The 16,596-nt window shown below is 43.3% G+C and overlaps 1 protein-coding gene across 1 annotated transcript in view; it reads right to left on the minus strand.

The window, feature by feature from the left end:
- LOC124788664 (dynein axonemal intermediate chain 2) overlaps positions 1–16,596 on the minus strand; it is a gene marked incomplete at its 3' end in the record, with an annotated part of 150,808 nt that overhangs the window by 82,099 nt on the left and 52,113 nt on the right. Inside the window, exons 2-3 of the mRNA XM_047255940.1 lie at positions 16,056–16,217; positions 15,721–15,982 (exon numbers count right to left, since the gene is read on the minus strand). Coding sequence (XP_047111896.1) covers positions 15,721–15,982; positions 16,056–16,217 — 424 coding nt within the window. The remainder of the gene's footprint in view (positions 1–15,720; positions 15,983–16,055; positions 16,218–16,596) is intronic.

A 16,596-nucleotide genomic window follows, 5' to 3' on the forward strand; every position in this document is an offset into this window, starting at 1 on the left:
TCTGTGGCAGCCCAATGCTTCATGCGCTTTCAACTTTTCTACCCCTTTCTTCCAGTTCGAAAAACCAGTTTCCATGAAAGTTTTTTCCATTTTGTGAGAAAACTGAAAGCGATTTTCTTCAAAGATATGTTTGCAAATTTTGCAAAAAATAACATCTTTTGCCTTATTGTAATCGATCCATGCAAACTGCTGTTTCCAAGAGGGCTGATAACAACGTTGTTTTTTCGGGAACAGTGTTCTTTGTCATAGCCACAGTTCCGTCACTATCTGTGACTTTGTTGTCACACACAGCACCACTAACACCAGGTCTAGGTTCATCATCGCTAACACTTGCTACATTGTCACATTTCTTCCTAATTATAAACTTGTCCATTTTAAACTGGACAGTAAGGGACGAAAGATCAACAACTGAACAGAGTCACAGTAGGACTAACTGACCACTGGCGATTCCCAGCTCCAGCTGCGGTCTGAGTATCAGTACTGTGCGCCTAACAAGAAGTAGCCATTTAACAATAGTGTTGATTATTGTCAGGGCCGGCTCTAGGAAGGGGGAGGGGGAGGGGGAGGGGCGAACCGTGCCATCGCCCAGGGCGGCAGATTTTTGGGGGCGGCAAATCCATCTTGCGTAAATGAAGGAATGTGAGAATAAATTGGAAATACAAATTATTCACAAAATCAAGGGTGTTATTAAAAATTATCTATGGTACAGAAACAGTATGCTCCGATTTACGAAAGAAACGTTTCCTCCAACAAAAATGGCTTAATATGTATTGCACTGTAAACGTATCACTGACAGCTGCTTTGATCTTAAAGACATATTCACAACAAAGAGACGAATGAGTGTGATATGTGAAAATAAGGCATCATGTATGAAATATATTGTGGGAAAAGTTGACTATGTCGAAAAACGGGGGGGGGGGGGGGGGGGGACCTTGACATGTTAGCGCAGGGCGGCAAAATCCGGAGCCGGTGCTGATTTGTGTGGTGTTGTACCTAGTGATAGTGAATAGAATTTACAAAAATGAATGAAGAGTCTTTAACGTTACCCAGTCCTTCTAGCGATCGCCATCAAATTCGGTGTCACTATTGCTCACTAGTTTCTTTTATAAGCTGCCAGCAGGCTGCTGTGGAAGGAAGTGGAGCTCGTCCTAGCAGCCAAAGCGCTGCGAGCTCATGGTGAGCTTTCGTTCCCCACATACCTCCGTACAGTAAAAGTGTGCGAATAGTACAGATGCAGGGGACAAACCCTGTCACGACAGTTCGTCATATGCAGAGGTTGGATCGGTATTTTCTTCCTACATAATCATTACATACTATTACGCAAAAATGTATGTGCAAGTTTTAACAAATTTCTCAGTAAAGAATGAGGAAGGGGGAGACAGCGGTGAGAAATGCATGTTTGAAAATTGGTGGGGGTGGGCGAGGCCCCTACTTTTAACTATTGGGGGGGGGGGGGGGCACAAAGTACCTTGCCCCCCCTAAGTCGGCGCCACTGGTTGCAAACAAAGCTCACCAAACAGGAGAAGTAGTATCATTACTGTAATCACCAGTAGGATTGTCATCTCAGTTGCAACGAAGGCCATATCTTATACCTGGCTTTATTTACCGTTAGATTTGGCGACTAGCGGCTCCAGTTTTCAGACGAGTCCGAGAAATCAACTTACAGTAATAACAAAAAAATGCTTCAAATGGCTCTGAGCACTATGGGACTTAACATCTATGGTCATCAGTCCCCTAGAACTTAGAACTACTTAAACCTAACTAACCTAATGACATCACACAACACCCAGCCATCACGAGGGAGAGAAAATCCCTGACCCCGCCGGGAATAACCCGGGAACCCGGGCGTGGGAAGCGAGAGCGCTACCGCACGACCACGAGCTGCGGACACAGTAATAACACAACGAGTCGATCAGCTATTTGCAACAGCGAAGTTTTGTGCAGAACTGGGTGAAATAATGTTTAGGAGTGAATTGCAAAGAAACTATGAACTGAGTTAACAAATTTTAATTTGCAAAAGAGCTTTAAATTACGTACAGCTCTGAGTTGTAAAGAATGGTGACTGTAGCGAACGTTATTCCAATGGCTGATACCGAGCAAACCGGTAGTGATAATGTTAATAAATAAGGGCGATTGGACATTTCAGGTAATGTAGGACAGTTTTGAATTTGGTAATTCTACAAATTGTATAACACAAGATGATGGCATTTGTGATTTAGATTCAACAGTGCTAGTTCAACACAGGCAGTTAGATATGAAAGAGGTTCAAATGGTTCAAATGGCTCTGAGCACTATGGGACTTAACTTCTGAGGTCATCAGTCCCCTAGAAGTTAGAACTACTTAAACCTAACTAACCTAAGGACATCACGCACATCCATGCCCTAGGCAGGATTCGAACCTGCGACCATAGCGTTGGCGCGGTTCCAAACCGTAGCGCCTAGAACCGCTCGGCCACCTAGGCCGGCTATGAAAGAGGAACGAGTATAGTCAGCAATGATTTTGTGGTGGTATCACTAATCCACTACACCACAATGACTGAACGAGCCTAGCGCTAACTACACATTGTCACAGTCAACATGGCTACAATTGTTCACTCTCGTTCTGGTTTTGTTCTTATGTGTGAGAAATAAGTATTATCTGATATACCGTATAACAGAGTAGTTATTTTACGAGGATAATATATAATACTCAAGCTCCCATAGTAGTGACCACTAAAAATGAAAATGAACAATAACAGTGTGAAAGAATGTCGTCGGGAATAATGGATTCACTGACTCAAGCACAACAAACTGGAAACGAGACGGAACAATACTTACCGCTCGACCTAGGACTGCGATCCACACCTATTAATAAAATATTTCGTTACAAAACGGAGTGATAGATGAAAATGAGCAAGAAAGGAGTACATGTGCGCGACATGAAAATGTTAAGCTTCACGGATTCTGGCCGAAGCGACATCAGCTCTGTTTCACACATACTGGGTGCATATTTCAGCAGCGTTGGGAGTCAGTAACATTGATAAATTTGATATAGTGCATTTGTATCTGGACTTAGAAGTCGTAGGGAAATAGAAGAATTCTTGCCATAACAAAATTATGCTGCAAGGAAATAGAAGAGTTCTTGTCATAACAAAATTACGCCGCACTGCACGAAGTTCTTATATAGCATTACCCACTGCCACCAGAACTGCGATTAAAAAAAAAAATCGCTGATCTAAATGTGGGTGACAAGTCGTCATCACAAGTACTTAAAGCCCTACATACATCAGAAGGTCCTGAATTTCTGGCTGAAAAATCTTTATGTGTTATTACGGCTTCAAAAACTTCCAGCCAACATCCGTGCCGTCATTGCAGCACAAATACACTTACTATTGCAAGTCTTATCAAGAAAGGCAGACACATCACTAACGGCTGAAGTGAAGGTTCTGCACGTATAAAAATCAACAACAGCCCCTGAACGCGCGTGGTTGCGGAAGCTGACGTCACAGACCCCGGAACACCCATAAATGCCTGTCACCAGCAGCACCATGGAGTAGCTGGCAGCACAAGTGGCAAAACACAACCTACAAGTAACTACATACCAACAGCAACTACGAAGTTGGAAAAAAAGAAGCAAAAAAATGCCACTCCACAAGGCTCGCCAGAGTGCTGGTACCGCAGATATTTCAGCAACTCTGCCCAAAAACGTAGTCAGCCCTACAACCACACAGAATTCAAAGATGTACGTTAAAGAGTGATAATGTTCATCAGTAACAGCATAGGCTCTCAGATCTGAGAAGATGTGCAAACACCACATTATTTGCAGTCAGCCAGTCACACAAATTGTTCATCCACAGTCACTCATCAGGTGAAGAGATCTTGACTGCTACTGGTTCAGAAGTCAGTGTTGACCCAAGTCCTGCTACCACAGGTATTGCAGCAACTCTGCCCATCAACGTACTCAGCCCTACAACTACGCAAACTTCAAAGATGCGCGTTAAAGAGTGCTAATGTTCATCAGTAGCAATACACGCTCTGAGATCAGAGAAGATGTGCAAACACCACATTATTTGCAGTCAGCCAGTCACACAAATTGTTCATTCACAATCATTCATCAGCTGAAGAGTTCCTGATTGACACTGGTTCAGAAGTCAGTGTTAATCCAAGAAGGACCAGTGACATACTGATGGCAGAAATTCAGCATATAAATACAATGGTCAACACCAGAGTCCATACCTATGGTGAAAAGCAGTTAGCGTTACACCTCGGTTCGAACTTCCTCCTGACACAGACTTTTGCTGATCAGCTGATCACAAGATTTTTTTCAACTTTTTGCAAAAAAGCTGCTATTTATTTAATGGCTGAATATTATCTTGCTAAGCGAAAAAAAAATCGCGAGAAGATAACTCACTTGACCTACCTCCACTAACCTAAGTCACCCGACCGCCACCTCTTCCTATGAACTAGCACCAAGTTTTAATTTTGGCTGTAAACAAAATTCAATTCCCATATCTCTACTAAGCTAAGAAAATGGCGGGGAAGAATAGACACTTGTACTAACCTTAGTCGCCAGACCGCCACCTCCTCCTAAGGATTCGTGGGAAAAGGACTTGGACCTAACTCCTTATTTAAACAATTCCATGCAGTTGTGTTCACCACAAGGTCAGGACTCCAAATGACTTAGTACACATCGCTACCACCAGAGGGCGTTCTAATCTGTGACGTTATCCAAGATGGCGACACCCAGTGTATTCACCAAGAGCTTCAGACTCCAACTGACTTAGTACACATCGCCACTGCCAGAGGGCGCTGTCGTGATGTCAGGTGATGACACAAGTACCGTTATTCAAGATGGCGGCGTACAGTGTTTCACGAGGCCTAGTACATATTGACACCACCAGAGTGCAACTACTGTGGACTTGGAATGAATTTTCGCGAATGGCAAACAGTGCAGTTATCTTTTATATCTGTACAGTACCTGAAAAAATTTTACTATGCCTACACTCACACAGGCTGTCACCATTCTAACCAGTCCTACGGAAGCACCATCAGCCTTTTCTTTCTTTCTACAGATGTGACATTCAGCGCCATGCAAAATCATTCCTTTTACATCAGAGCAACCTCAGCGGATCGAAGTCGATGTCTGAACTCTTCTGCAAATTCGAGATCGTTTCCCCTCGGCACAAACGCGTTAGATAGTTTCCACTCTCGAATACTGAAGTCGGCCGTGTAACTGTTTCCAAATCATCCCTATAATTTACAAGCCAACTGAGGTCTTTCTCATGTCTAGCTTTCTTTCTACAGACGTGACATTCAGCGACATACAAAACCATCCCTTTTACATCAGAGCACCCTAAACGGACCGAAGTCGATGTCAGAAATCTTCTGCAGATTCAAGATCGATTCCCCTCAGCACAAACACGTTACTGCTTCTGCTCCGAACGTGCTCGCTTTCTACAGGCTTCTCCAGACTGTGATTACAAGAACACACTTAGTTTCACATTGTTCACAATAATATTATACTTCTCTATATCAAGCACTAGGCAGCATCCTACCTGTCGCTAGCGCAACATAGTTCCCAAGATATAGAATAGAAATTATTTCTCTACCAAACCAAAACTTTACCCAGGTGCCGCGTACTGTAAACCACTCATTAACTAGAAACAAACATATGAAAAATGATATTTCCACTCTCTAATACCGATGTCGGTGATCTAATACATTCCAAATCAGCCCTATAATTTACAGGCCAACTAAAGTCTTTCCCATGTCTAGAGAACAGGCAAACCTATCCTCGCCATAGCACATGCACACACCACAATCGATTTTCTCTCAACTAAATAAAAGCGCGAAATGTGCAGAAAGCAGTCAACTGAACAATCTACATGGGAGGGAATTACAGTCCAGCGCAAACGCACTTCCATACACAATCTTCACAGATTTCCACTTGATCACTAAAGCCGCTCAACACATACTAAGTATTAGTTCGCTATTCGGTCCTCTAGAGGACGGCAATGTTAACTTACATACATACTTGCACTCCAACAGGCCTCTGCATTCGTACAGCTGATGCCGTTAATGGGAAACGTGAATCATTCCCACCACAGGCCATAAATACAAGCAATTGTTCCAGAAAACTGGACACATATATCTTTTATAATTATACTTACAATTAAATTTTACGATCGTGGTCTCGATTGAATGACATTCGATAATGAGCTAAGTATCGCAAATACACACCGCTATCGGCAGAGACTCTGGAAATACAAGTATCACTAAATTTCTTATGACTTGGCATACTCTTCCCTTTGCTATCGCAGTACTCCAACTCAAATCCATACCGCCTTACGACTGGACAGTCATTTCAGTTCCACAAACACATACTTTATAAACCTGATGCTCAAATGCTAACATATCTCGCATCCCACAATACTAATTATAATACTTCGTCAACAGATGATTGCCTACGATAGAAAATGGTGTTCATGTCTCTTAGATTTCTTCCTATGAGTGCTACCTCTATGTCTTAGAAAGAGAGACATAATCCACCAGATGTTTAAAAAACAGAAACCGATCGCTACAACTACTGGATGTTCCTGTCACAAGCGGTCTTAGTTCTACAGGTGCACACAAGTATCCATGTTAAAAAGCTATACCCCCTGTACGAATCTAAATACGACATTACCTCTGAATGAGATCATTTTTTCCAGACAAATACCGTGACGATGATCGTAGGAGTGTGTAAGCCCACGATGCAGCCTCAGGGTAAAATTACCACATTTCGAAAGTGAGTCAGCTAAGGAACGTAGTAAGTAAGCGGTATTTGACACTCTCTAAAACTGATAATTATATACTATTTCTAGCCCATTCTGTCTCGATACCATGTCATAGGTTCTGCTATACAGAGTGTTACAAAAAGGTACGGCCAAACTTTCAGGAAACATTCCTCACACACAAAGAAAGAAAATATGTTATGTGGGCATGTGTCCGGAAACGCTTACTGTCCATGTTAGAGCTCATTTTATTACTTCTCTTCACATCACATTAATCATGGAATGGAAAGACACAGCAACAGAACGTACCAGCGTGACTTCAAACACTTTGTTACAGGAAACGTTCAAAATGTCCTCCGTTAGCGAGGATACATGCATCCACCCTCTGTCGCATGGAATCCCTGATGCGCTGATGCAGCCCTGGAGAATGGCGTATTGTATCACAGCCGTCCACAATACGAGCACGAAGATCCTCTATATTTGGTACCGGGGTTGCGTAGACAAGAGCTTTCAAATGCTCCCATAAATGAAAGTCAAGAGGGTTGAGGTCAGGAGAGCGTGGAGGCCATGGAATTGGTCCGCCTCTACCAATCCATCGGCCACCGAGTCTGTTGTTGAGAAGCGTACGAACACTTCGACTGAAATGTACAGGAGCTCCATCGTGCATGAACAACATGTTGTGTCGTACTTGTAAAGGTATATGTTCTAGCAGCACAGGTAGAGTGTCCCGTATGAAGTCATGATAAAGTGCTCCATTGAGCGTAGGTGGAAGAACGTGGGGCCCAATCAAGACATCACCAACAATGCCTGCCCAAACGTTCACAGAAAATCTGTGTTGATGACGTGATTGCACAACTGCGTGCGGATTCTCGTCAGCGCACACATGTTGATTGTGAAAATTTACAATCTGATCACGTTGGAATGAAGCCTCTTCCGTAAAGAGAACATTTGCACTGAAATGAGGATTGACACATTGTTGGATGAACCATTCGCAGAAGTGTAGGTGGAAGAACATGGGGCCCAATCAAGACATCACCAACAATGCCTGCCCAAACGTTCACAGAAAATCTGTGTTGATAACGTGATTGCACAACTGCGTGCGGATTCTCGTCAGCCCACACATGTTGATTGTGAAAATTTACAATCTGATCACGTTGGAATGAAGCCTCATCCGTAAAGAGAACATTTGCACTGAAATGAGGATTGACACATTGTTGGATGAACCATTCGCAGAAGTGTACCCATGGAGGCCAATCAGCTGCTGATAGTGCCTGCACACGCTGTACAAGGTACGGAAACAACTGGTTCTCCCGTAGCACTCTCCATACAGTGACGTGGTCAACGTTAACTTGTACAGCAGCAACTTCTCTCACGCTGACATTAGGGTTATCGTCAACTGCACGAAGAATTGCCTCGTCCATTGCAGGTGTCCTCGTCGTTCTAGGTCTTCCCCAGTCGGGAGTCATAGGCTGGAATGTTCCGTGCTCCCTAAGACGCCGATCAATTGCTTCGAACGTCTTCATGTCGGGACACCTTCGTTCTGGAAATCTGTCTCGACACAAATGTACCGCGCCACGGCTATTGCCCCGTGCTAATCCATACATCAAATGGGCATCTGCCAACTCCGCATTTGTAAACATTGCACTGACTGCAAAACCACGTTCGTGATGAGCACTAACCTGTTGATGCTACGTACTGATGTGCCTGATGCTAGTACTGTAGAGCAATGAGTCGCATGTCAACACAAGCACCGAAGTCAACATTACCTTCCTTCAATTTGGCCAACTGGCGCTGAATCGAGGAAGTACAGTACATACTGACGAAACTAAAATGAACTCTAACATGGAAATTAAGCGTTTCCGGTCACATGTCCACATAACATCTTTTCTTTATTTATGTGTGAGGAATGTTTCCTGAAAGTTTGGCCGTACCTTTTTGTAACACCCTGTATATCCACTGAGTTATAGGCGATGACTGATTGAGAAGGAACACAAACAGTAGTAGTAGATGACGTGCCAATTGAGGTCGTATGAAATGTACGCTATCTTTTTAAGATCTCTAGTCGTACGCTATCTGCTAGAAATGATGTGCATGGTTTGGAATCAGGTCTTTCCATTCAGGCACATACCTGCATCGGATCACACTCAAAAGTGAATCATATTTCTCACACTCCTATGTCTCGAAACGAGTCACCTTCCTCGAACCTAGCCTCCCCCTACGCATCTTGCAGCAGCGCCCATTTCTACAGCTTCGCGCATGTGATCGTTCCATTTTAAGTTGTAACTGAGCAGAAGTCAGAGAAAGACATATCCACCACCTTCTGCATCCCGTGTAGAAACAGAACGACCTTAGTTAGTGCAACAGGACCGTGTTTTGACCATTCGACGGAAAAGCGCGCAATGTGCTACGTCCCCAAACTACGTACAAGTACTACAGATCCGCGTCCATTCAAATCAATCAGCCCAACATGTTATCATCCTTATTCTCTACCCTAACATAGAAAAATTACGAACTATAGAACTTCCAGTAACTTCATCCCATATATAAGTCACCTAGACACCGATGCTGACGCAATTACGCAGAGCTGCGGTGGCGCCCAAGCGTGGAGAAAGAGATTTCGCAATGCTCCCCCAGAATACCGCAGCGTGCAGCCACCCACACATTCCTAACCATTTACTAAGTCCATCACCTGAAACAGCTGCTGCTACTGCCACCTATTAAATATACAGGCTCGCCACTTTAAACTTTGATCACCTATACTCTAGGCGAATGATCCCATAGACAAGTCACAAGAGACGCTCCCTCTGATCCTAGTTCAAACACTGTTTTCTAACACGCCTTTGTACAGTGTCAAACATTTCCCTTTTTCTGTCATGACTTTAAGACCTGGGCCAGATTCTAAACTGACATTGAGAAGTTCTTATCCACGGCCTCTCGCAGGGAACTAGACGTTGCATGGAGTAAATCATGTACTTATGGCAGATAGCATAACACTGGATCATTTAAATAAAAGACATTTACAACATAAGCAAACTGTAACAGTTTTACTGCGTTGGCGTAGGTCACCAAACTACAGCCCGAAGTTGACTCAGGAGCTATACATTTAGACTCGTCTCTCACACTGACCGAATAGCTCACGACTCTGCGTTCCCTTTCGACTGATTCCTAATATTGCACTCATGTATGCGATCACTGTTTCGCCGCTAGCAATCCCCGAGAAGTTGCTGCCCATCCACCAAATAATCGATATCAGTCAATCGTTATGTGGCAACTAGTGCACGAATAGGATGGAAAAGACACCATCGATGTACTCTAATAATAAACATCACATATGATAGCGCGAAGAATTTTACAATTTCAACACCGGCCACTCATGTTATAGCAAATTTCCCCAATTTCAATATCATAGCTAAACCAGCCCCTCTCCACTTTGCGAGTATCATTGTGAACATGGATAGATGACTGTGCAGTACGTCCATTCAGTGTTAATTCTCGAACACATAAATCATCAAAGTATACCAGACACCGTTCCTCATATTTCTATCACCTCGAGCATAGTGTTTAATTTACAATCTATCTCGCTGCGTATGGGAGTCACCGAGCATTCTCGCTGTCTTAGGGTAAAATTGGAGAGTGAATGACCCTCCTCACACTGTTATTGACCAGACCGCCCTGCAGCACCATTAGCGAATTAATCTGCAGCTGACCACAAGAAGACCTCTACACTCCATGTCTCGTGAATGAATCGAGCTTTCCGAGTCCTCACCCATCTCGAGATGCATCCATGTCGAGGAGCTTAGCACTCCTTATTGATGTATAGTAACAGATTTCAAAGTGTAAGTAAGACGGTTAACAAGAACAAGAAAAGAATAATTTTTATGCGATGGAGCTCCAGACAGATGGAGTTCGACGCATTTTTACGTAAATCAATCAAGCTATCAACTCTAAAGTATTGTTCTTGAGTCTAGGATCGGTACCTAGAAGGTATTAATAAGAGAGAACATAAACACACACAATCCTAAGGCTACAACGTTCTGTACTTAAAGCGGACTGTGATGTTAGATCGCCTACGTTTCCGACGTATCAGTCGTATGGATTGTAGCATTGCTAATATTCCATTGTGAGAAATATATTTCAAGCGCATGACATACTTCCTTCTTCACGGTTTCTCTACGATAAACTATGTTATAACTGTAAAACGAAAAAACTACTTCCATAAAACACTTTCTCTGCGTGATACGAGCACAATATAGCTTTCCCGAGACGTATAGTATCCACTGTTCAATCCGATCACGGTTCAGAAATTATACGATGCCTGCATCAGGCCTATATAGAATGATCGTTAATAGCGTAGGATACATCCTACAAGGAAACAGATAAGCACATAGCAGCAGCGTCTGACATGTAAAAATTACAAGTCATTTCGTCACTAACTCTGTAAAAAGCACATCTGTAGGGCAAATGTGTACACAGGAATTGCAGCGCCTCACAAGCTCCTATCGCTAACTTAGTTATGACTCTGAAGTCTCGATTTTACACCCAAGATGCGACAGGGGGGATGGAGTACATCGCATAAATCAAAGATCGTATAGAGGACTGTGTCAATTTCATCACGCATGAGATGGAAGTCCTCTGATGACCGACAGGTTTACCGTTAACGATCGCAAGTAGACAGTGCTTTAAACCACATACAGAACACGTGGCTGTATAGGAGTAGAACGCAGGCTATGTCACACGGCCGATGCATCCGGACAGAACACTGGAAAAAAATTGACCTGCAGCAACTTCTCCTTTTCTAGAATGCCTCAGTCAGCCATTAAATCGTACCTCGTTACAGCTCTATCTCAATCGATCACTCCACCCTCTCTCTGATATCCTTTAACGCAGATGCAAATAAGTTTAGAGGCGAATTGTTCTCTGTTCTCCTGAAAAGCATCAAATATAGTAGTCAACTAGCGTGTATCACTGGTACCTCAATAGACATACAGTATAATGTGCCTCGACGGAAAAAAGAATTTACTGCCTCCCTGATTCCCCTCGTTCCGATGTCGACATTTTATCGGATTCCTCTTCTTGCTGCATACTTCTTTCCATGTTCAAATTATTCGGCGCGAACCAGAAGATATGCAAGTACTTCCTCAATTTCCCCAGCATTTCGTTGAATACTCGGTCAATTTATACCTAGTCACACTGAATAAATAAATATATTTACAATGTTAAATTTGAGTTTTTCTTTTTATTTCTCTAGACAAAATGTCACATACATTAACGTGCACTAACGTGTACTAACGTGCACTAACGAACCAGAAGATACGCAAGTACTTCCTCAATTTCCCCGCATTTCCGTGTATATTGGATCAATTTATACCTATTCCCTCGCCATTTTTCGCAACTCTGTCGATTTTACGTCAGATATATCAATGCGGTCATGACATAACATCTCGTTCTGTGTTCTAAAATTGCATGCAAATGTAGTACAGCCGCCAACACCTAGCCCAAATGCACTGATCGGGAGGCGTAGTATAGCACTGTACTCGGCTGTATCCAGTCACCTCCACATTCGGAGAGCGTTTGCTCTGCTTTCTGTATGTCTGTGTATATGTATGTCTCGCGAAAGGCTTAGCAACTGATGAGTCCTGGACAATGTATGGAAAGCTAGAGAGAGCTTTCACAACAAGTAGTTACATAGCCCACGGCCTGCAAAGTGAATATAAGCACAGTCTCATGGCTGACTGGCAGGAGACCATAGGGAGTAATGTCATACCAGTTCAAACTGGTTTAGCACACATATTTGGCAGACCTGTATGCATGTTTGTTGTCATTGTAAATGCCTCAAGCCTGGCCAAAGCCTTCATTTTCGACATTCCCAACTTTTTCTGATGTCGAAAACTGTGGATGCGGGCCTAGAGCGTAGTTGGGATCACCACGTGGAATTTAGACTCTTTAGTAGCTAGCAGAAGTACTCTCAGATTGACACTGAGTCTATAACCCATCTAAAAATGGGACCAAAGTGTTGGTCCAGAGATCCTCCAGTTTGTTCATCCTATCGAAGACATAAGTTTGTCAAACATTATAAAATAATCGTTGACATCATTCTCACTTCCCCATTTGACGAAAATTTCTTCCCAGAATGCCAAAGTTTCAAGTTAGGCAACAGAAGTCACTTGGGGCTAAATCTGGTGAATGGGGTGGATGAGGAATCAATTCAGAGCCCAGTTCATGCACTTTCGCCATTATTATCGCTGATGTGTGGGATGGTGCATTATTCAGCTAAAAGTGTACTTTTTTGCTTCCAGCCTTGGTCTTTTTTCAACCAATGGAGGTTTCAAATGATCCAACAATGGAGAAGCATAATAGGGTCCAGTTATCGTTCTCTCTTTTTCAAGGTAATTTGTAAGGATTAGTCCTTGGGAATCCCAAAAAACAGTGGGCACCACCTTACTAGCTGACAAAATGGTCTTTGCCTTCTTCAGTCATTTTTTGACTGCCCTTTAGACTCAGGCTTGTAATGATGGATCCAGGTTTCACAAATAGCCACAAATCGGTGCCAAGTGTCTTGCGGATTGCCATTTATCATCGCCAGACATTGTGTTAAAATGTTGTGCCGGATGCACTTTTGGTCGACTGTGAGCAATCGTGGTACCCACCTTATATACAGCTACTTTATAGCCAATTTTCCATGCAGAATATTATGCACTAGCTCAATTGAGATGCCTACAACGTCACAAATTTTTGTTCGGTGGTCTTTCATTACCATATCACGGATTTTGTCAGTGGTGTCCTATGTGGTGACCTTAGTTGGACGGCTAGAGCGCGCTTCATCCTCTGTGCTTGCCCGACCACGTTTAAATTCATTAATCCAAAAGTAAATAACCTTCAGTGATGGTGTAGAATCAGCGTAAAATTAACACAGTTCTGTGTTGATGTCTGTGGCAGTCCAACCCTTCAAATGAAAATGTTTACTAACGTCATGAAACTCGTTTTTATTTTTATTTTTATTTTTTTTCATTTTCAATTGCAGTCGACACACTGACTAATTCCGACAGCTGCCAACATGAACTGTAGGCTGTACGTTCTTGAAATTCTTTATACGATCCTTGGAATAATCCAACTTACCGTCCTTGAAGGCGCAACAAAAATGTTCCATTCTTTCACGTAAAATTTAACAGACTTATCAAACCACCCTTGTAGCTTTGGGCACATGCTATAGCCAACTACCACAATGTGGATAACGTTCCAATTTGCAGACCATCAGGTGCTGATTTTGCATCTAGCTACCTCCTCGATCATAACAAGGAAACGAGACCCTAAACAATTTCTCAAGCCGCGGGTCACGCGAGCACGCGAAGCAGGGAGCGGGAAGGCAGTCCTTCCGTAATGCTCACTTCGGCATGGCGCCTATGGGCAGTGGAAGTATTGGCCATCGGAAAAATACAGCCTTATGGTGTGCTGAATTTTATTGTCACTGAGTAGCGTTTCGTTTTACGCCGTTTAAGGTTACAGGATACTCTTCCGGCTCAATATTATGTAAAAATCAACACCTATTTCTTTCAGGCATGGTATAACAGCGAGACGAGACCCTAATGTTTTCATTGAGGAAAAAAAAAACGGATAGCCCCTTGCTTACTTAACTGGTAATCATGACCTGATTTGGAGCCGACGATAACGTGTCGGGTGGTTGGCCCTAGTGTATCTCATAATGTTAGTTGCTCAGAAGCGGCGCCTAATGCATTAGTCGTTGCGCTATAGTCGAGTCGGCTTACGATCGTCCATGACAGTTAACAGAGCTAATGCCAGCTTTCAACTAAGAAGCGCAAACAGCTGCTGACGAGAACAGCAGTTGTCGATACAGCTCTGACAACAGTGAAGCGTTGCCGTAGAGACGTAAACAAAATCGCATTACTTGACTGGCTGACGTGGGCACGTGAAGCTGCTGCGCCCAGATCACTGCAACTGCCAGGGGATTAACTTAACGCCGGCCGAGGTGGCCGAGCGGTTCTAGGCGCTACAGTCTGGAACCGCGCGACCGCTACGGTCGCAGGTTCGAATCCTGCCTCGGGCATGGATGTGTGTGATGTCCTTAGGTTAGTTAGGTTTAAATAGTTCTAAGTTCTAGGGCAATGATGACCTCAGAAGTTAAGTCCCATAGTGCTCAGAGCCATTTGATTAACTTCACCCTGACTCAAAACCACAGTAAGTTGATCAGGCAGCAAAGAGCGAAATTAGTAGCTTGTCACCGTGATCAGGTGAAATACATGTAATTTTTTGATAGCCAGCACCACCTTTTCTATTTGCGTTTAATTCACCTGTGCTTTAGTGTTTTACAATTAGATACAAATGCAATATGCCGTTTCGTGTCATCAGTTAACTTCTGTTTTGCAAGAAATGTTTCACAAATTATAACATATTTACCGCTGGAAATTCCTTTACTTTCATGTCACAATTACATGAAATATTTATCCGTAGAATGAGATTTTCACTCTGCAGCGGAGTGTGCGCTGATATGAAACTTCCTGGCAGATTTACTTCTGCCAATACCTTGTCTCCCTAGTTCGAGTCTCAGTCCGGCACACGGTTTTAATCTGCCAGGAAGTTTCATATCAGCGCACACTCCGCTGCAGAGTGAAAATCTCATCCTGGAAACATCCCCCAGGCTGTGGCTATGCCATGTCTCCGCAATATCCTTTCTTTCAGGAGAGCTAGTTCTGCAGGGTTCGCAGGAGAGCTTCTGTAAAGTTTGGAAGGTAGGAGACGAGATACTGGCAGAAGTAAAGCTGTGAGGACGGGGCGTGAGTCGTGCATGGGTAGCTCAGTTGGTAGAGCACTTGACCGCGAAAGGCAAAGGTCCCGAGTTCGAGTCTCGGTCCGGCACACAGTTTTAATCTGCCAGGAAGTTTCAGTATTTATCTGTAGTTGCACTAATTATAATCAGTGTTGTTGGAAGTACACTTGACATATGTGTTATTACCTATTTCCCAGATATAAGAGAAGTTACTAATATCATGTGGAGTCCTTTGGAATTCCAAGTTACAGTGAGTTACTGCAAGATGGGATCCCCCGTCAGGTGACCAGGCTATGTGGGTCACTGGTCGTTTTGGTTTACAGATGTCTCTGTAGACATTAACAGTCCTCGCAGAAGATTTTTCTACTATTGATGCAGGTTCGTCTCCAGAAAAATACGTTTCGTAGATGTTTACTGCATTATTCTGCAATATACAGTGCTCCATTGCCTGAAAAATGAGATACTAGTTAATGGTCTGTTTAACTTGTATGAATGTACAGAACTGTTGTCGAATTACCTACATGGGACAGCTGAAGAACGGTATGAATATACATTTCGTCCTTCTCCACTTTCTTTCTGAATCTCATGGTCTGCTCTGAATCTGCTGGATTGACATCACGAGGCCATCCTCCCTCTATATGGTTCATTCCATGCTGGTCATATTCCGCACGAACAGTGTTCACCTGAAAAAAAATTGAACTTTCAGCACGCAAAAATTGGTTATCAGAGGAATCGAAACTATTTGTAATTTCTGGTACTTGTAGATGTCGTGAAATGAGGCAGATCGGAAGGCAACTTCTCGGAAGATGTACATTAGTGCTCAGAGTGTCTACGAATATTGCACAGTGCACGCCTCTCCCGTTCTTCGTGTATAGCACATGGAGGAGGACTTAAGTGATGGAATTCCAAAAGGGGCTCATTGTCCCTGGACGCATCAGAGGTCATGCTATGACGAGTTGATTGGAGTAAGCAGTACCGTGGTATGCGAGATACTCTTACTTAGTGCGCACATATGTCTGTCCAGTTACAGTACATTGGAAAATATTACGGGCAGGCGTTGGA

The sequence above is a fragment of the Schistocerca piceifrons genome, chromosome 3 (genome assembly GCF_021461385.2).
Source record: "Schistocerca piceifrons isolate TAMUIC-IGC-003096 chromosome 3, iqSchPice1.1, whole genome shotgun sequence".
NCBI classification, from domain to species: domain Eukaryota; kingdom Metazoa; phylum Arthropoda; class Insecta; order Orthoptera; family Acrididae; genus Schistocerca; species Schistocerca piceifrons.